The sequence below is a fragment of the Macaca nemestrina genome, chromosome 12 (assembly GCF_043159975.1).
Source record: "Macaca nemestrina isolate mMacNem1 chromosome 12, mMacNem.hap1, whole genome shotgun sequence".
Lineage (NCBI taxonomy): Eukaryota > Metazoa > Chordata > Mammalia > Primates > Cercopithecidae > Macaca > Macaca nemestrina.
The window spans coordinates 1,811,093-1,831,627 of NC_092136.1; the positions used below are offsets into that span (position 1 = coordinate 1,811,093).

Consider the following 20,535-nt stretch of genomic DNA (forward strand, 5'->3'; position numbering starts at 1 on the left):
GGGGTGACAGCTGGCCCGTGCTACACCCTCGGGCCCCTCCCTGGACTGCCCCCTCCCTGGGGCGGGACCCCTGCGTGTGGTACAACCAAGGGGCCTGCTGATGGGGGCTCATGTGAGCCGTGCCCCAGAGCTGTGGGTGTGGGTGCTGCCAGCTGCCACTGCCTTTGCCCTGGCTTCCCAGATAGACCCAGACCCACACTCCGAAGCTGTGTTGTGAATGCTGTGGTGGGTGCCTGGTGGGTGGGTCGGGGTTGCTGTCCCACGACCCTCTGGAAGCCTCAGCCATGAAGGCCCCCTGTGGGCACCTTTTCCCGGCACACTGTGCTGTGTTTCCCATTCTTGGGCTCTGCAGTGACTTGAGGGGGCAAGTCTATGACCACAGGGGAGGCTGGGCTCACGAGGGGACCAGAGACCTCAGCGCTGTGCAGGGAGCCCTGAGCCACCCTGGTTGGAGGCCCAGCCCTACTCTCCAGGCCTCCCGCCAGCTCCCTGTGGTGTCCAGGGGACCTGTGGTCCAGCCCGGAGGAGGAGTTCCCCCTCCTCTCGACATCCTGCCTGCAGCCCCTGCTCTTCACCAGAACCTCCTCACTCCCCAGGACCCCAGAGAGGACCCTCTCCAGCCAACCACTGGGCTCAGAACAGCCGGGTGAGGCGGCCACAGGAGCTGCCTGCAGGGGGCAGAGTCGGGACGGGGACCGAGCCGGACACTCATTCTGGAAGTGTCTGCAGGGGGACGTTGGAGGTGGGCAGCTGGGAGTGCCGAGCTGCGGACGAACATTGTCAGGCCCTCGGTGGGGACTGGGAGGTAGAAGTGGGGGGGTCTGTGGAGGAAGGAGAAGAAGGGCCAGCGTCCCGAGTCGGGGGGTGGTCGGCAGTGGATGAGGACGGCAGGAACAGACCCGAGCTTGGGGAGTCCCACTCAGAACAAGGCACCGTCAGGGTTCTGTGCATTCTGGTGATCCTGGCTGGCAGCCAAGCCCCGAAGCGGAGCCTGGGACTGTGAGGGTGTGGGGGTGTGCCGGGGTGGGAGGTGGATGGAGCCCCCCCCTCCACTGCCTGGCCCCTTGGGCTGAACCTTGGGCTTCGGAGCCAGAACAGACACAGGAAATCGCCTAATTGCATTTGCGCAGGAACACCAAATCCCTCGCAGCTGCACGGGGCTGAGCCAGGGCCACGGGTGGGGTCGGCCATTTGAGAGTCCTGACAGCTCTGCTGTGCATGCCAAGGGGCCTGGGCCGTTGGCCGGGGGGCGCCTTTCCCAGGCCAGAGGCCCCCACCCCACCCCAGGAGAGCTGCCCCCCTTTCAGTTCCCAGAACAGAGCCCAGCTGTGGAATAGTGAGGGGGTGAGGTCATGGGGAGGGGGCCCACATGACTCACATCCTGGGGTAGGGGAAAGGGAGGAGACGGGGAAGGGGCCCAGAGGCCTCCACGTCCTCAGTCTGCTGGGTCAGAGGCCAGGGGCTGGCGGGGCTTCTCCCCAGCCTTGGGTTTTAGGGGAGACACCAGGAGATGCTTACTCTGCACCCCCACTCTGTCCTCCAGGCCCCTAGCCAGGGAGAGCTCAGTCGGGGTGATCTTTGAGGGGCCCCAGCTCGGCAGGGATGATGTTCCCAGAGTACACACCTGGGCCTCGTGCCAGGACCGCACTGCCGTTGTCAGGGCAATGGCAAGGCAAACAGTCAATGTTTGCCTCACTAAACAGCCTCACGAAAGTGAGGCTGCGGCACCCGGAAGGGATCCCTGGAGGGGGACGTGGTCGCCTTGTTCCCAAGCCTGTTTGCACACACACGTGAATGTCAAGGGTTCCCGTGTGTGAGCACGAGCGTACTTGTATGTGCCTATGGGGTGCGGGCGTGTGTGCCTGTGTGGCTGGAGTGTGGGCTCGTGGAGAACGTGTGTGAGTTGGGTGTGCACCTGCGTGTGCCCCGGGCCTGGGGAGCCCGAGCACGGCTGTGCTCCATGTGTAGGACATGAGCTGTGAGCAGAGCCAGGGCTTTTGTGGGGCCGTTGGGGCCCGGACTCATTGCCCATAGGGGTGCACCCAAGGAAACGTGTGCACACGAGTATCTGGGGTCTCTGCACCAGTGTGGGCTTTTAAGCTCTCCTCTCCCCTACGGCTTGGTGGAGGGGGTCTGTGGAGCTGGAGTGAGGGCCCTGGACCCATCGGAAGCCCAGGTCCAAGGAGGAGCTGGGGCTCCATCTCATGCCCCAGGCCCAGGGGCACACACCCCAGCTGAACCCTTGCTCACATGGAGGGGCTGGGACATGGGAACACGGAGAGCAACATGGCCAGGCTTCCCCTCCATGAAACCCCTCCACCTCCTCAACACTCTGCCCCAGTTCTGCACCACCCTCCGTTTGGAGGGGCTGGGGCGTGAGTGAGCATGAGGGCCCCTGCGCCCCAGGCTCTGCCTCCCCAGGTGGAACGAGGCCCAGCAGCCCCCAGCCATGCGGAGGCCAGCAGAAGCGGGAAGCTGGGCCTCATCTGCCCGGATGATGGGAGCCAGGTGTGGGGAATTAAGTGGCTTCCTCGGGGGCCGGGAGTTGAAGGCATTTCTGAGGAGCAGGACAGGCAGGCGGATTCGGGGGCGTAGGGGGCGGGGTGCACAGGCGGCTGGGTTTGCGTGGCTGGAGTCCCCTGTGGCTTCGGTGGGGGGAGTGGGCCTTGAACTCGGGCCTGTGGAAGGGCCTGGCTTTTGTCTGAGAGGCTTAGGGGAGACCTAGGAGAGATTAGATCATGTGCTGGCAGGGCTGTCTGGCCAGGGGACTGGGGCCTGGTGGGGATCAGGCTGCAGGGTCAGGCAGCGGACACTGGCCGGGAAGAACTGAGACCCCAGCGGCAAGACCCCAGCCCTGCTCCCCGTTCTGGCCTGGGCGCCCTCCCTGGGTCTGGGATAATAAGCCCTGTAGGAGTGTAGAGACCCTGGACCCCCGACTCAGGCTCTAGGAGGGCAATGGGAGGCAGGGCCACGACAGCTGAGGCCGAGGTGTCTGCAGGACCCGGACTGTCTGAGAGGTGCCGGGCCGGGGCTCTGATAACCGGGTCCAGGCCAGCCTGTGTCTACCTCTGTCCCCCAGTGGGGCATGTGGGACCCTGAGAAGCCATGGTTTCAGTCTCTGAGAGCAGAAGCACTCCCTTACCTCAGTTTCACCATTTTTGAAATGGCTCAAATGACCGGGCGAGGTGGCCCATCCCTGTAATCCCAACACTTTGGGAGGCCGAGGTGGGCGGATCACCAGAGGTCGGGAGTTCGGGACCAGCCTAACCAACATGGAGAAACCCGGTCTCTACTAAAAAATACAAAATTAGCCGGGTGTGGTGGTGCACGCCTGTAATCCCAGCTGCTCAGGAGGCTGAGGCAGGAGAATTGCTTGAACCCGGGACGCGGAGGTTGCCGTGAGCCGAGATCGTGCCATTGCACTCCAGCCTGGGCAACAAGAGCGAAACGCTGAAACAAACAAACAAAAGAAACAGCTCAGAGAGACTCTGCAGAGGGCTCTGAAATAAGGGTGGGGTGGGGCTGGGTGAGCCGACCCTGTAAGGTGCCCCCAGCTATGGGGTTAGGCCCAGGCAGGAGCCCACCGGTCTGCTGGGCTTCTGTTAGCAGGGCTGGTGGTGGGACAGGAGGTGACCTGCCTGGACATGTGCGGGGCCTCCTTTCCTCAGCCTTGGACCTCATGTGGGGCCCCCTTTCCCCAATACACCCTGCGCAGGTAGGGTGGAGGTGCCACCTGGCGACGCACTGTGGCCAGTCTCCCTGGACTCCAGTATCTTCTTCCTGGGCCCTCCAGGGTCACCCGGGTCTAGGTCCTGGCTCTACCTAGGGAGGGAGGGGGGCTGGGAGAGGGGGACAGAGGAGCTTTTGTCATGTCCTTGAGTTTCTTCAGGCTTGAATGGGCCTTGGAGTCCCACCTTCATCCCCACAGGGCACAGGGGTGCCCAGATCCTCACAAGGCCCCGGGACCCTCGCCTGGGTCAGAGGGCACCTCATGACCACGTGGGCAGCCTCTATTTAAAGATGGACAAGGTGAGGCCTGAGGGCCAGCCTGGGACTGCCCTCGTGGACCAGGGCTGCCCACACTGTGTGGCCCAGCAAGGCCCTGCATAGACAGGAGGAGTGGGTGCAAAACCGCGCCGGTCTCGGCTGTGGCGTGACTGTCCCTCTGTGTCCCCCACCAGGCCCACTGCTCAGTGGAGCGTGGAAGACGAGGAGGAGGCCACCCGCGACCCATGCCGGCAGGAGAGAGACCGGCAGCTTCAGGCCCAGGATGTGGACGGAGGCAGCCATGTCCCCGAGCGGCCAGAGCACGAGATGCTGTGAGCAACCCCCACCGCATGCCCGGCCTCTGACCCCTGTCCGTGCACCCTGGGGCCTGAGCTGAGGGGGAGGTCAAGGGCCTGGGCTTGGGGGTCCCAGTGCAGCACGAGAACAAGGAAGAGCCCCCAGAAGCAAGCACGGGAGGGGGCGAGTACTCCTGGGGTGAGGGGGGCTGCAGCCCTGGGTGAGGGTCTGCTAATGCCTGGCTGCCTCCTGGACGTTGACCCAGGCTCTGTGCTCGTGAGCTGGGCCTTGCTTGTACTGCCTCTGACCCCAGCCACGCAGCCAGCCCCTGGGCCCCCAACCAGACTCCCCCGCCAATGACTCACAGAGCCACGTCCAACTTGGCGGCCAGGCTGGCTTGCTTCCTCCTTGGGCCCAGGAGGCCTCCGCGGCTGGGCTGGGCTGTTTTTCCAATAATGCTCCCCTTCCTCCTGGCCTCTTTTGTTCCATTTTCTCCGAGTCAGCAGCCTTGGGTAGAGTGGGGTTCAGCGGTCACCACGGTCAGGCCCTCGGCCACCCCCGCCAAGAGCCCTAGCTCTCCAGGAGCTCACCCTGCCACATAGGCGCTTAGGAGGAGCCTGGGGATCAGGGCAGCCCTTGGGGAGCCCCAGGATGATAGGGGAGGCATAGCCCTGCCCTAGGGAGCCCCAGACTGATGGGGGGGCCCAGCCCTGCCCTAGGGAGTCCCAGAGTGATGGGGGAGGCCCAGCCCTGCCCTAGGGAGTCCCAGAGTGATGGGGGAGGCCCAGCCCTGCCCTCAGGGAGCCCTACACTGATGAAAGAGGCGCAGCCTTACCCTCAGGGAACCCCAAACTGATGGGAGAGGCATAGTCCTGCCCTCAGGTAGCCCCAGACTGATGGAGGAGGCACAACCCTGCCAAGCCTCAAGGAGTCCTGAACTGATGGAGGAAGCACAGTTGTCAGGCTGCCCCAGACTGATGGGGGAGGCACAGCCCTACCCTCAGGGATTCTCTAACCACAGGAGACACAGCCCAGAGCCAGCTCTGTGGCAGACAGGGTCTCCCACACTTGGAGCCCAGGGCCTGAGCAGGTGCCATGAGGTGAGTGTGGGCCCCGAGCAGAGGAGGCAGCAGCCGCCCAGTCCTAAGTTCCCCCCTGCTACCCTCAGCCTCAGCCTGAAGCCCTCGGAGGCCCCTGAACTGGATGAGGACGAGGGCTTTGGCGACTGGTCCCAGAGGCCAGAGCAGCGGCAGGAGCATGAGGGGGTCCAGGGCGCCTCGGACAGCAGAGAACCCCCCCGGTGCAGGAGTCCTGAGGGGGAGCAAGAGGACAAGTGAGTGAGGGCCCCGAGGGTGGGCAGTGGGCAGAGCGGGGCTCCCGCCGGGCCTCGAGGGTGGGCGCTGGGCAGAGCAGGGCACAGCAGGCTCCCTTCAGGCCCTCAGCCTGTGCCTGAGCAGCCACCCCATCCTCCCCTTTCCAAGCCGCCCCTGAAATGCCCCCATGGCCAGGAAAGGGGGAGAAAGGAGGGGAGGGAGGAAGAGGGCGAGACAGCATGGTGGCCGGCAAAGGGCCGCGAGGAAACCTCATTCTGGGGCTCTCCAGGGCCCCTGGGCCCCATCCAGGCAGCTGCGGGGCCAAGCCTAGTGCTGCCACATCAGCGCACAGCTGCGGCCGCTTCCGTAATGGAGGCTGAGAGCCGCCGCCGCCCCTTCCTCCCTCGGGGCTGGCTGATCTCCATTCCCACGGAGGGGAGCAGGTATTTCCAGATGTGCATGCCGGAGAGTGGGGTGGGAGGACACACTTTCCAGATGTGTGGATGTGTGTGCCGGCCTCAACCCCAGCGGGCCCAACGGGGGCTGCGTGCAAGCCCCACCTCACTACCCCTGCCCAGCCTGCTCGGGGTCCTTGCTGCTCTCAGATACTTGCGGCCACGATGGGGCCGGCCCCACCCGCTCTGCGGGGCCCAGGCCATCTAGGACCCCAGCCCTGCTCAGGACCCCCTTGCCTTGAGTGGGACCAGAGCCCGTGGCTGGGCTGACAGTTCTCCCTGGTCGGGGTCCTTCCTGCCCCCTCTGAAGTCCTAAACCAGCCTGGAGCTCTCGGGACCAGTGTTGCTGAGCGACGCTGCCTTGTCCTCCTATAACCAGGGCACCGGTCGTGGTCTGGCACAGTGCTCGCTGCCCCCTCCCCAGGCCTCAGTCTCCCCCTACATGCTTGGGAGTCAGCGGCCCTGCATTTCTGAGCCGGGGCAGCGCCCTTCTCCCTGGCCTCGGGCCTAGGCGGGCCAGGCTGCTCCCAACAGCAGGGGGCGCTTTGACTCTTCCGTGAAACCCAGCTCGAGAAGCCGCCCTACCCCCTGCACCTGCCAGGCTGCACAGACTGGCTGCTGAACGGGCCCTCTGTGTGGCTGCTGCTGGCTCAGACCCCTGCCCACCTTGGGCGGGTGGGTCTGGGTCTTGGCTGGCACGCACACCCAGGGGCCTGAAATCATGGAAAATTCGAGAATTTCCCATCTTCTCCTCCAGGTTCAGTCCTGCTCAAATGCAGAGCCGCTGGAAGCTGCCAGCTGGCTGGCCTCCCCTCCCCCGCAGCCGGCAGCCCCTTGGCCCTGCTACTCAGTGGCCTGGCCCCTGCCCCTGCCTAGCCCTCCAAATGACCCAGCCTCCAGTCCCCCACACACCCCAGGGCCCCCACAGGGAGCCGAGCAGGAGTGGTGGTCCCGGCAGCCTGGCCCCCCGGGCACCTCACCAGACCAACTGGGTGGGCGGGCAGCTGCCAAGCTGAGGCCCAGCCAGGAAGCTGGGGTTGAACCCAGCCTCAGTGCCTGGGGGCCCCTCCGTCTGTAGAGGCCTGCCTGGGGGGGGACTGGGCAGTTCCCCAAGGGCCTCAGGCCCTGACACAGGGACCCAAGCAGAATGTGCCGGCTCTGAGGCCGCTGGACCTTCTTTCCCAATGGGCTTGGGTCTCAGATCCCTTGGCACTCAATTAGCCTGACTACCTGCATTTTACAGATGGGGAAACTGAGGCTTGGAAAAAGGAAGGGGTCAACCAAGCAATCCAATGGCCCTAGAACGGCTTTGCCTCCCTTTCCACCCACAGGCCCGGCCTGCATGCTGGTGAAAAGGAGGACGGTGAGGAAGTCCACCTGGAGGAGTTGAGTCTGAGCAAGGAGGAGCCAGAGCCAGAGGACACTGTCCAGGACAACCTGGGGGCCGCAGGGGCTGAGGAGGAGCAGGAGGAGGTGATGGCTCCACCTCAGAGGGTCTGACTGCACCCCCACCCCAGGGATGAGCCTGCCTTTGCTGTCTGCACCACTCTGTGGGCCCTGTGGGTCTAGCCCAAAGTGGGTCAGCACCCCACACCCCTAGACCTTGCAGCCCCTTCTGGGCCCACATTCTCAGAGAGGGTGAGGCTCGGTGATCCTCTTGCAAGATCCGGAGACATTTCCCCAGATTCCTCAGTCCCTCCCCACCAGCTCTAGAACGGGAGCATGTCAGGGCCACAGAGAACCTGGGGCTCAGGGAGGAACAGCATTTGTTCCCACAGGTGCTGGGCAGGGCAGGAGGGATACCAGCAGAGGGTCACCTGGGATGTCTGTTTTGTCTTGTTTCTTTTCTAGCACCAGAAATGTCAGCAGCCCAGGACACCCAGCCCCTTGATCTTGGAGGGGACCATTGAACACAGCTCACCTCCCCTGAGCCCTACCACCAAAGTAGGTCAAGCTGCAAAGCCTGCCATCTTCTCCCCTCTCCCGGACTCATACCCAAAAGGCCAGTCCCACATGCCAGCCACAGGAAGACCAGGCCCAGGCCCGGCTTTTGTCTGCTATCCCCCGCATTTCCTGATGCTCAGCAAAGCCCCGTGATATAAGGGTTGGGGGTTGGATTAGTGGATGGAGTAGTTGTGGGGATGGAGGGTGGGCTTTACCTCAGCTGCTGCAGGCCTGTGTCTCTCCACCCTCTGCAGCTCATCGACAGGACCGAGTCCCTAAACCGCTCCATAGAGAAGAGGTCTGTCTGTCTGTCTATCTGCTTTCTGGGCTCAGATCTTAGGTTTCCCCAAGAGGGGGTTGAAGGGAGTCACAGGGTGGAGATCTGGAGACCGAGGGGCGCTCTGGGGGAGGCTTGGGCAGGTTGGGAGAAGCCTTGTGGGAGACATGGGGCCTGACACATCTTCTACCCTCCAGTAACAGTGTGAAGAAGTCCCAACCAGACTTGCCCATCTCCAAGATTGACCAGCGGTTGGAACAATACACCCAGGCCATCGAGGTATGATCTGGCTCCCGTCTGCTGCCAGGTCCCTCCTCCATCCTGGCACCATTCCTTCATTCAACCAACGCCCTTCCATCCAATCAATGCCCCCTTATTCAACCAACACCCTATCCAACCAATGCTTCTCCATCCAGTCAGTGCCCCACTACCCAATCTGTGCCCCTCCATCTAATCAATGTCCCTCCATGTAACCAATGCCCCTCCGTTCAATCAATGCTATTCCATCCAACCAAAAATCTCCCATCCTATCAATGCTCCTGCATCCAGTTAATGTTCCTTTATACAACCAATATGCCTGCAACCAATACTCCTCCAATTATTCAGTGTTTCTCTATTCAATCAATGCCCCCATCAGAACAATACTGCACCATCCAATCAATGCCCTTTCATGCTATCAGTGCTCTTCTCTCCAGCCAATACTCCTCCAGTCAATCAACCAGTACTCCTTAATCCAATCAATGACCCTCCATCCAATCAAGATTCCTGCATCCATCCAATACTACTACACCCAATCAATGCCCCTCCCATCCAATCAATTCTTCTCCATCCATCAATGCTTCTCCATCTGACCAATACCCTCCATCCAACCAATACTTGTCTATCCAATTAATGGCTTGCCATGTAACCGATGCCAATCCCACATGCCAGCCCCTCCATTCAATCAGTATCTCTCCATCCAGTCATTGCTCCTTCATTCAACCAATACTCCTCCATCCAATCAATGTCCCTTCATCCAACCAATATTCCTTCATCCAACCAATATTCCTTCATCCACCAACTCCTTTCAATACAACTAATACACCTTCATCCAATCAGTACCCCTATTCGTTCAGTGCTCCTCCATTCAATCAATTCCCCTCCATCCAACCAATGTTCCTCCAGCCAACCAAAACAACTTCATCCAATCAATGCACCTCCATCCAATAATGCCTTGCATCCAATCAATGGCCTTCTATCCTATCAATTTCCCTCTAACCAACCAAAATAGTTTCACCCAATCAATGCCTCTGCTTCCAATCAATGCCCGTCTATTCAACCAGTACTTCTTTATTTAATCAGGACATCTCCATCTAACCAGTATCCTTCCATCGAACCAATACTCCTCTCCTAAATCAGTGCTCCTTCATCCACCCAGGGCCCCTCCATCCACCCAGTACTCACTTATCCAACAAACACTCCTTTATCTTGCCAGTATTCCTCCATCCAGTCAGTGCTCTTCTGTGCAACGAATGCCCCTCCATCCACACATTACTCCTTCACCCAATCAATGCCCTTCTATTCAACCGGTACTTCCGATTTCAACTAATTCCCCTTCAACCAACCAATACTCCTCCATACAACCAGTACTCCTCCATGCAATCAATGTTCCTCTACCCAACCAACATCCTTCTATCAAACCAATATTCCTCCATCCAATTAATCCCTCTCCATCCAACAAGTACCCCTCCATCCTATCAATGCTCCTGTATCCTACCAATATTCCTCCATCCAACCAGTACTTCCCCATCCAATCAATACTCCTTCATTCATTCAGTGCTCCTCCATCCAGTCAATACCTTTCCATTGTACCGGTGCCCCTCCATCCAACCGATACTCCTTCATCCAATCAATGTCGTTGCATGCGATCAATGCCCCTTCATTGAACCAATATGGCTCTGTCCAACCAATACTACTCCATTCAATCAATGCCCCTCCATCTAACAAATACTCCCTCATATAATCAGTACCCTTCCATCCAATCAATATTCCTTCATCTATCAACACCTTTTTGTACAACCAATACTCCTCCATCTAATCAATGCTCCTCCATCCAACCAATACTCTGCAATTTAACCACTGTGCTTCCATCCATTCAATGTCCCTCCATCCATTCCATGGTCCCCCAGCCCTACCCCATGAGCAGCATGGAGGCAGACCCACATCTGTCCTGTGCGCCATCATCTCCCTGATGCTCTTCAGGACCGGGAGATGTCTCACAATTGCATTGAATGTAGGAAGGCACATGTTTTCAGTGATTCCCCACTCTAGGGCTGCATTGGGAAAGCACTCCCAGGGAAAATACGAACACAAAGCAAGGGGTTGCCCAGTGTGACCCTCTGATGTGACCACGGTGGCTGTTCACTAAGGTAATCCTGATGCTTTGCCTCCTCTGCAGACCGCTGGCCGGACCCCCAAGCTAGCCCGCCAGGCCTCCATAGAGCTGCCCAGCATGGCCGTGGCCAGTACCAAGAGTCGGTGGGAGACGGGTGAGGTACAGGCTCAGTCTGCCACCAAGACTCCGTCCTGCAAGGTAAGGTCCCCTCCAGGGGCAAGGCTAGGCTGCAGAGCCAGCACCTGGGAGTTTAGCAGCAGGCCAGTTTTCTTTGTTAAGGCAAGCGTGGGACTGTCCAGCGTGAATGTGGGTAGACAGAACACTGAGGCACGGCAGTAGGGTTGGGTTCACCCTTGCTGGTGTAGAAGGCTGTGTTGTTTGAGTGGAGGTGGATGGCACCTTTATCCCTCTCCCTGCCACTTCCACTGGGATCACACAGAAAAAGGTAGGTAGGCAGGTCCCAGGCCCCCTGACCAGGTAAGGCAAGGCAAGAGAGAAGGGCCCAGGGCTTCTACTCCCCGAGATCCAGGGGTCTGCACTTGTGACATATCCTTCTGCTGCCCCCAGGATATTGTGGCTGGAGACATGAGCAAGAAAAGCCTCTGGGAGCAGAAGGGAGGCTCCAAGACCTCATCAACGATTAAGGTAGAGCCTTAATGTGGTTGGTGCAGGAAGGGTGGGTGCAGCAGGGGAGGGCAAAGAGGGACTGTCCTCTGTGCATCTGTGAGGGCTTCCCAGAGGCAGAGGCATCATCTTTCTGCTGCTCTCACCTTCACTCTTGGTCTCCTTCCCCAACAGAGCACCCCATCTGGGAAGAGGTATAAGTTTGTGGCCACCGGGCATGGGAAGTATGAGAAGGTGCTTGTGGAAGGGGGCCCGGCGCCCTAGGCCTCCTGTCTCGGTGAGTCCCCGGCAACTGGCAACCCGTAGAGTGGGACGAGGTGCACGCACGTGCACTGTGCTGGGAACTTGGCAGCCTGGAGGGGGCCTGGAGCCCTGTTGCATGCTGCAAGGGTGGACCCCGAGTTGGCCAGAACCCAGACCATCTCAGTCTCCCAGCCCTGCACAGATGCTGCCTCCCTCATCTGACACCAGATTCAAACTCTCTGTTCACTTCACTGGAGACAGCCCGGCTCAGCCACTGCTCCACTAGGGAAGCTCAAGGCTCCCATCTGGGACTCCCCAAAAGCCCCAGCAGGGCTCATGAGGGAAGTGAGGGGCAGCCTGGCCACCACAGGGCTAGCATTGAAGAAAGCAGGTGGCATGGAGCCCAGGTTCCCTGACCATCTGTATGCTGGTGGTCCATAGAGGGGCAGGAACTTAGGTCCTACTCCCTGTCCCAGCCGAGAGTCATTCAGAGGTCCTGATGGCCTCCCCATCCCATGCTGCAGACAGAGCAGTGCCACTCCTGCCATGGTTAGACACACATTTATTAGTGACCTGGACCCCAGGCTCCATTTCCAGCACCCATCACACCCCAGGGTGGGGCAACTGTCCTCCTACCATCTTCCCTGCCAAACCCTGACTCTCAAGCAGCTGTGGCAGAGGCTTTTTCTGGCACCTCTGTGTCCCTCTCCTGTGGTTGGTGACCCCTGCCAGAGCCTGGCTGACTGCCAACTGGGCGCCTTCACTCTCCCTGCCGGGGTCACAGCCCCTTCTCGGTCCCACCTGGCCAGGCTGTTCCCACAGGGTTGGGACTGAGGGCTCCCTCCTCATCCAGCGGTCAGAGCCTGGGCGTGGCCAATGCTGAGACCCTCGCTGTCCCACCAGTGAACCCCTCGAGTTCTGCCCCCTCAGGCTGTCAACCCTGGTAGGGGACGCAGAGGGGGGCAGTGAGAGGGGTCACGCTGGGCCCTCCTCTACCCCCTGATAAGCCCCTCCCTGCCTGCCCCTGAGCACTTGTATTGGTGCCAAGTCTCACGCTGGCTGAGGCTCCCCCTGCACCCTAGTCCCAGGGTCTGGCTCTGCCATCAGGAAGAGCACGCAGCAAAACTGCTGACTGCTCCTGAGGCCGATGGCCAAGCCAGCCTGACTGCACCCGTGCCTCAGCAAGCAGAGATCTGCCCCCAAACCTTTGACAGCAAAAGGGAGGAACAACGCGAGGCCCAGGCCCCTGAGCAGCCTGGCCTAGGTCAATAGGTGCGGTCCTCCGCCATTTTCCCTAAAGTTTTCATCCCAAGGCCCCCATCCCACATCCCAACGCAGACCCCTTCTCTGTTCCCGTCACACCACTGCAGCCCAGGGGCTCCAGCTCGTCCTCTCTGCCCTTTCCACCTGACCACCTTCCTGACACCCAGACTTCCCTCAGCACCCCGTGTGCCCTTCCCAGGCTGCCCTGCACCCCATGCCCCTTGGGCCCTGGTGCATCTTCATGCAGTAACTATGGGCCCCCAGCTAGAACCTCAGCCCCCTCTTCTGTCCACCTCATGGTTCTGGGCCCTGGGGGCCGTTCCGGCCACTTCACTAGAGCCTCCAGCCAGTCGCTGTGCGGTTGAAGTTCTTGGGCTGAGGGTTCAGCTCCAGGATGGAGCAGACTGTGGGAGGGGGCCGGGTGGCCTCCTGCAGCTTCCGGGCGTTGAAACGAGGCCGGTACAGGAAGGGCAGGCGGGTGAGGCCGGCTGGGGTGCGCTCCCCACCGCTGGGCCCCGTCAGGCGCCCTCGGGCCTCCACCACCGACATGCGGTACAGCACAGCATCCCACATCCTGGAGGCCCGGGAGGCGGGGACCCGGGGCACGGCAGGGGTGGGCGCCTCCTGCTCTGTGGGGGCAGGCATCTCCGGCTCCAGGCTCTGCCGCGGCCCTGGGCACGTAGGCTCCGGGGCCTCCTCCAGCAGCTGCTTCTTGAGCCGCGTCCAGCCACTGAGCCGGGGCTTGGGTGCAACTTTGGGGACAGGGCATGGGTGAGGGCCTGATGGTGGGGTAGGGGATGAGGCCCAGGCAGGGCTGGACACTCGCTCGGCCTCAGCGGCAGGGCCGGCCATGGGGGGCTCCTCCAGTTGCTCTCTGCCAGGGCCCACGGGGGTCAGGTTGTGCGGTGAGGACTCCAGCGAGTGGCAGGTCGGGGCTATGGGCACCACGACCCTGGCACTAGCCTCTCTGGGCACCGAGGCATGGAAGCTGGGTGGCGGCCGTGGTACAGGGGGCTCCTCAGGCCGGGGACTGGCAGCCTGGGCTGTGGTGGGCAGTGGGCGGATGTGAGCCACTGGGACCAGGGGCTGGGCCCTGGGGAGACGTGGGGTGGCATCTCCGTCCTGGCTGTTGGATCCCCCTTCTGGGGCTGTCCTGGGGGGCTCAGGGGTCCCGTCGTGTGGGGATGGTGCCAGCTGGATGTGCACCTGGGTGATGTGGGTGCCCCCAGCCACAGGGGCTGAGACAGGGACGAAGCCACTGGGGGGCCGGGCAGGTTCTGGGGCCGGGGCTACAACCTGGGGCCCCGTGGCCTTGTGAGCAGCTAGAATCCTGCGCTGGGTGAGGCCGACAGACAACGTGAACTTCTGCAGGGGTGACGCCATGTGGTAGATGACGGGGGTGTGCGGGGAGCGGGGTAGGGCAGCCACTGTGCGGGGAGCCTCAGTGGGGCGTGGGGCTTCAGGAAGGCGTGGGGCTTCGGCGGGGTGCGGGCCCTCAGCAGCGTGCGGGGCTGTGACCTCCTGGTCGTGGCTGGCCTCACTCACGGGGGACAGGGAGGTGCGGAAGGCCCCGGGTGGGGCGAGGTGCGCGCCCCCCATCATCTTCTTCCGGGCTGCCTTCCTCAGGAGCTTCTGCAGACGCAGGTTGTCCTTTCCTGGCTTGGGCAGCACGGGCGGTGGGGGTCCAGGGGCTCCCTGGAGGCTCGGACCACTCACCTCGGGTGCCATCGACACGGCTGAGATGAGCATGGCTGTGTCCTAGGGTGGGAGGGACAGTAGTCAGGCCAGCCCTCCTCCCCACCGAGGTGGGAGGCCTGTGCCTCCTGTGATCCAGGGAGGACCTGGGGCCAGGGCTGTGGGGGCCTGAGTATTCGGCTTCCTAAACACCCAGAACCTGCCGGGGCCGTCCTGAGCTCGACTGTGCCTTGGGGACTTTGGGGTGGCCCGACCATCACCCTTGTGTAGAAATGAGGCCTCAGAGACCGAGTCCCTCCAGGGATGGGGCTAGAACCTGCCTCCAGGTCTCTGTCCTCCATGCCACCCCAGCACAAAGCAGGCCCCAAGTACACAGCCTGGGTCAGGCCACAGTGCCGTGTGGGCTGGGGTGGGAGACGTGGGTGAGCTCCAAGTGACAGGCATGCCCCTGGCCAGCTGCTGGCTGGGCCCACGGCTGGAAGAGCGGCTGCCCACAGACACGTGAGGGGCGCCCCGTTGTCGCCGGCCCGACCACAGGCGCGTCCGCTGCGAGCCAGCGGTGAGGGGTGGCGGCCAAGAGGCTCGGGAAAGCTGAGGCTGCATCATCAGAGGTAGATCGGCAGGAAGGTGGGAGCAGTTTTCGCTGAGCTATGCTAAATGGGATATTCCCGCAGACCTCCTGTCTGGGGTGGTCCGGCCAAGCCGCCCACCCTGGTTTCTGGGCACCACGTGTTTGCAAGGACATTGACAAATGGCATCTGGGCTGAGCCAGAGGCTGTCTGGTTTGGGGAAGGAGGAGTCCTGGGGGCTGCTACTGGTGGGGGCTGGCTCTGCCAAGGCAAGAACAGAGCTGCTGGAGGGGTGGGGGCGGAAGGAGCCTGCCCAGGACCTACTCTCAGCTGCCGGTCTCCTCTGGATGACAGGACGGCAGGAACCACGAGAACCCCGGTTCTAGCTCCCGGGGTGGGCAGGCTGCTTTCCCTCCACCTGGAGTCAGGTCTCCAGCCAGAGGTCCTGACCCAGGGCACAAGTGCTCACACTGGGAAGCAGGCCTCTGAGGCAGGACATCTTCTCCCGTGGTGGAGTCGGAGTGTGGGCAGGGCAGGGAGGCCAGCAACGAGCAGGCTCTGTGGGCTTGCAGGAGGCAGGTCTGTGGCCCCTCCCTGGACCCTAGCCTAATGCCCCCTGCACCCCATGCCTATGTTCCAGCTTCCTGGGTCTGCAGGTCCAGACGGGCGACACCCTCCATGTACCCAGGGGAGATCCCAGCCAGGCACCTGCACCCCCGCCCTGGCTAAGAAGTTGCTTCCTGTTGCCAGCATGACCTACCCTCGCCTCTTTGACGCCCCCCGCTGCCACCTCCTTTTGCTCCTGGACCCTTTAGCCTCTCTGCCCTTCCTCTCTCTGACCCCAACCACCCCCCGCCAGCTCTGCTTCTCACTACCTGGGGGAGGAAAGAAACTCCTGATCGTTGGCCAGAGGAACTTACCCCTGGAGAGGCCAAGTACCTTCTAGGAAGTTAGGAGGTTGAGGCACAGCCCTGTGCAGAGAGGGCGGGTCACCCCCCAGATCCAAGGGGAAACTGCAGGTCAAGGGCTGGTAACGGCCACGCGGGAAGCTTGATGCTGCATCCCCCCCGCACTCTGCTTGCCACCCCCCGCCCCGCCATTTTATACAATAAAGCTCCCAGTGTATTCTCGTGTGCTGGCTGTCTTGTACTCACTAAGCGGGCAGGGCTGGCCAGGATGGAAAGATTGGGCCAGTGGCCAGCCCATTCCCACACTGCACAGCATTCTGTGGCCTCTGGGTTCAGGCAGTCTGACCTGTCTCATGGCCTTTGCAGTGTAAGCCTCCAGGACGTAAGCTCTCTGGTGGCCTAAGTCAGAGCACACACAATGGGTGGGGTCCAGGCTTCCTTTTCCAGAATGTCCGTGATATCCCTACCCCCACCATGACTAGCCCAATATAAACTTCTGTGCCCTGACTGTGCACTCACTGAGGGCAAGATTCACCTCGGAGCCTCCCCCAACACCACCCAGGAGGTGCTCAGTGAAGGTTTGGTAAACAGTCAAATGGGTGGATGGGTGGGTGGATGGATGGATGGGTGGGTGGGTGGATGGATGGGTGGGTGGGTGGATGAATGGACAGATGAATAGACGAATGGGTGGATGCGTGGAGAGATAGGTGGGTGAATGGATGGGTAGGTGGGTGAGTGGATGCATGGCTGGGTGGGCGAGTGGAGGGATGGGTGAGTGGATGAATAGGGGATGGATGAATGGATAGAGGGATGTATGGATGAGTGAATGGGTAAGCAGGTGGGTGGATGGATGGATTGATGGATGAATCAGTGGGTGAATAGGTGAGTGAATGGATGGGTGGGTGGGAGGATGGCTGGCTGACTGGCTGGCTGGCTGGCTAGATGGATGGATGGATGGATGGGTTAGTGAATGGATAGGAGGATGGATGAATGGAGGGATGTCTGAGTGGATGGGTAGATGAGTGGATGGATGGATGAATGGAAGGATGTCTGAGTGGATGGGTAGATGAGTGGATGGATGGATGAAAGGATGGCTGGATGAATGGACAGAGTGAGGGAGGGAGGGATGGAGGGAGGGATGAGTGATGGATGGGTAGGTGGCTGGGTGGATGGATGGATGGAAGGAAGGAGGGATAAATGAAGGGATAGGTATGTGGTTGGATGGATGGATAGGTGGATGCATTGGAGGGATTGATGAATGAAGGGATGGATGCATGGATGGGTAGATGGATGGACGGATGGATGAAGGGATGGATGAGTGGATGGACGGATGGATGGATAGGTGGATGGATGATGGAGGGATGGATGTGTGGGTGGGTAGATGAATGGATGGATGAAAGGATGGATGGATAGATAGGTGAGTGAGTGAGTGAATGGATACGTGGATGGATGAATGGAGGGATGGATGAGTAGATGGGTAGATGGGTGGGTGGATGGATGGGTGAAGAGATGGATGCCTGGAAGGACAGAGGGAGGGAAGGATGGATGGAAGAAGGGATGAATGAGTGGATGGGTAGGTGGGTGGGTGGATGGATGGATGAGTGGATGTATGGATGGATGGATGGAGGGAAGGAGGGATGGATGAAGGGTGGGTGGATGAAGGGATGGAGGGAGGGATGGATGGAGGGATAGATGGATGCATGAATGGGTAGATGGATGGATGAAGAGATGGATGGATCGATGGATGGATGGATGGATCGATGGATGGATAGATAGATAGATAGATAGATAGATAGATAGATAGATAGATAGATATATGGGTGGATGAATGGATGGATAGACTAATGATGGATGGACAGATGGCGGGAGGGATGGAAGAAATGGAGGGATAAATGAGTGGATGGGTAGGTGATGTATGGGTGGATGAAGGGATGGACAGACAGAGGGATGGATGATGGAAGAGGAGGGAGGAAGGAAGGAAAGGAAGTAGTGAAAGTGAGAGTGAATGCATGGGAATGAATAGATGGGTGGACGAATGCACAACTGTGAAACAGCAGACAGCCTGGGGACATCCTCCCTCCTGTCCCTCCTCTCCCAGCTCCTGCACTGGGGCCTGACACTCAGCCCTGCAGCCCTCAGTGTCTGGGAAACCCCTTTGAGGAGCAGGCCCCCCAAACTCTGATGTTCTGGACTTCACTTTGCCATTCCCTTGGCTCCTCACAGCCACTATTTTCTGAAGGTTTCATGTCAAACCCTGCTTGTCTCATGAATATACACAGTTCAGAAAAGCAAAACCTCGACAGAGCCACCACCCACACAAGGGAGATGATGTGTCCCCATCCTTTCTCAGATGCCCCAGCCACTGAGAGAGCATCCAGGCCACCCTGCCCAGCTGGGGAACCACCCGGTGACAGCACTCCCTTCCTTTCCCACCCGATCTGGATGGGACGGTGACCAAGGGCAGCCGGCAGAGGCAGGCCCAAAGGCCGCAGCTGGGCACTCAGCACTGGGGTGCAGAGTGGACAGCACCAGGGGCAGGGGGTAGTTGGGATCAGCAGTGCTGAGGAGGCAGCCACTGCCCCCGCCGGCCCCCGACCAGCCCTGGCCTCTTGTCAGATCCTCCGCACCCCTCAGCTCAGCCTCGAGGACAAGGACCCAGGGCCTGTCCCTCTGAGCTCTGCCTAGCCTCAGCCCTGCTGTGTTTCTGGTGCAGCCTCCCCTCCATGATTACAGCAACCCCATGCCTCTGCTTCTGGAAACCTGGAGGTCAGGCCATGCCCAGTGCAGACGTCAGGAGGCTCAAAAGGGCTGCAGCCTACGAGGCCCCTGGCCAGGGATGGCAGACAAAGCCCTTAACCTCTGTCCTGTCTGCCAGAGCAGCCACCTGACATCCTGTGACCCTTGCTACAGGCCCCTAGGCCAGCCCCACACAGAAGACGGCCATCATCTCTGCAGAATGAGTCAATTAATCTGCACAATCAGAAGCACTAGGCATGTGGGGAGGCAGCTACCTTGGGCTAGAGCAGCTCAGTCCCCAAGTGCTGTGTCAGCTGCTCCTGTCCTGGGCCTGGCAGTGTCTGAGCCCACAACTGGGCCAAGTGGCCTCAGGCTGAAACCAGTTTGGGCACTCAGGTCAGCTCAGGGCATGAGGAGAGGCTCAGGACCCTCTTGGTCTCCACAACTCCCAACCATGCGTACTGGGTGCTGGGACCTAGATTGAGGGACCCCGGCCACCATCTGGGGGTCACCCAGGCAGAGCTGAAGCCGAGACACTCGGGAGGTCATCCTCCCTCCCACAGCCTGCTCCCCACTCCCTGGGCTTGGCTCAGCTTTCACCAGTTTCAGAACCTTCCCCATCCCCCAACAACTGCCCTAGAGGCAAGGCCCCATGGTCCGTCCCATGGTCCGTCCTCAGACTCTTCCTGCATGGAAATGCGTCCCCAACCCAGGCTGGGCCTCCCTTGTGCCGTGCCCCCACCCAGGTCTATAGTGGCTCCTGCCCTGCCTCCTCTCTCGGACCACCCTGGTCAGGCCAGATGGCAGCAGGGCGCAGGTTACCTGGTGCAGACCCTCGAGGCCGCTGGTGCCTGCTCTGTGCAGTCCCTGCTACGCCTCAGGCCCAGCGCCCTAAGCGGGAGGTCGCCGATACCCAAAATAAAACCTGCCCTGTGCTTCTGACCTCAGCCGGCTGGGCGGAGAGTGCCTGCCAAAACCCGAGGAGCTGGGCGGGCAGCACCCTCCCCTGCTGGCCACCCGGGGCCAGTGCAGGGCCATGGCATGCCCACCTTCAGATGCGCCCCTCAGGACCCCTGGCTTGGGCGAGGACTTGGGTGGGCACAGGCTTCCCAGGCCTGCGGACTGAGCCATGTGTAACCACAATGGTGGGCTCAGGGCTCCGTTAGGGGAGCCGGCAGGGCCAGCCTGGAAAAGGAGGTTGGCCCCACCATGGGAGAGGACAGGGTGGGCCCGCCGACATGCAGGAAGCCGCTCAGGTGCCTCTGAGGGAGCAACTCTGCAGATGTCCCCAGTGGGCAAAAACTTGGTCATGGATGTCCAGGGGCCAGGGTTGTACATGGCCCCCAAAGCCCTGCCCATCGCGGACATGGACGGGGAGGGGAAGGTGTGGAGTGCAGAGGAAGCCACGGACCCAAAGCAGGACAGGGACGTTCCCAGCAACTCCAGCTTCAAGAGCCTTCCCAGTGCCCGGCACTCAGGGGGAGGCAGGCAGGGGACAGGCCCCGTCCTTTGAAATGGCAGCCTGGGGCCAGCCCGCCTTGTCGTGTGACCTTAGGCACACCCTGCCTGTCCTGGGCTCTGCGGCCTCATTCTTCCATGGAGGGCTGGAATGAGGTGCCAACCAGAGCCTTCCAGAAGGCCCCCGGCCCGGCCCCATGGCACTGTGAGCCCCTGCGCGTTGACCTGATGTCCCTGACTCTAAGCCTGGGGAGGACAGGGATCTCGTCTGTGCCTCTCGGGACTCACCCCTGTCCTGGGCGCTGGCCAAGAAGGAACCAACCTGTGCCTAAACCGGAGAGTTCCACAGACACCACCGCCCACGCTCAGCCTGTGGGGTCTGAGGGGAGTAA

The 20,535-nt window shown here is 60.9% G+C and overlaps 2 protein-coding genes and 1 long non-coding RNA gene across 7 annotated transcripts in view; 1 reads left to right on the forward strand and 2 right to left on the reverse strand.

The window, feature by feature from the left end:
- LOC105469790 (lymphocyte specific protein 1) overlaps positions 1 to 16,171 on the forward strand; it is a 40,041-nt gene extending 23,870 nt beyond the window's left edge. For all 5 annotated transcript variants that reach the window (XM_011721323.2, XM_011721322.2, XM_011721325.2 and 2 more), the window contains exons 2-11: positions 4,182 to 4,319; positions 5,453 to 5,617; positions 7,384 to 7,525; positions 7,904 to 7,996; positions 8,251 to 8,294; positions 8,471 to 8,552; positions 10,711 to 10,845; positions 11,215 to 11,292; positions 11,446 to 11,548; positions 15,682 to 16,171. In XM_011721323.2, the coding sequence (XP_011719625.1) occupies positions 4,182 to 4,319; positions 5,453 to 5,617; positions 7,384 to 7,525; positions 7,904 to 7,996; positions 8,251 to 8,294; positions 8,471 to 8,552; positions 10,711 to 10,845; positions 11,215 to 11,292; positions 11,446 to 11,535 (967 nt within the window). In that variant the 3' untranslated portion in view covers positions 11,536 to 11,548; positions 15,682 to 16,171. The remainder of the gene's footprint in view (positions 1 to 4,181; positions 4,320 to 5,452; positions 5,618 to 7,383; positions 7,526 to 7,903; positions 7,997 to 8,250; positions 8,295 to 8,470; positions 8,553 to 10,710; positions 10,846 to 11,214; positions 11,293 to 11,445; positions 11,549 to 15,681) is intronic.
- LOC139357397 (uncharacterized) lies at positions 2,747 to 5,359 on the reverse strand. The gene is made up of 3 exons (XR_011610406.1): positions 5,120 to 5,359; positions 4,650 to 4,791; positions 2,747 to 3,450 (listed from the first exon to the last, which is right to left on the reverse strand). It is a non-coding gene; the product is annotated as an uncharacterized lncRNA (long non-coding RNA).
- LOC139357396 (proline rich 33) lies at positions 12,080 to 14,526 on the reverse strand. Its single transcript, XM_071074058.1, has one exon. It carries the CDS (start codon positions 14,524 to 14,526, stop codon positions 13,111 to 13,113), a length of 1,416 nt encoding a protein of 471 aa, XP_070930159.1. The 3' UTR covers positions 12,080 to 13,110.
- Positions 16,172 to 20,535: the final 4,364 nt, after the last annotated feature.

Bases quoted from the DNA above. Each gene is read 5' to 3' on its own strand.
- LOC139357396 (XM_071074058.1), bottom strand. From the start codon at position 14,526: ATGCTCATCTCAGCCGTGTCGATGGCACCCGAGGTGAGTGGTCCGAGC.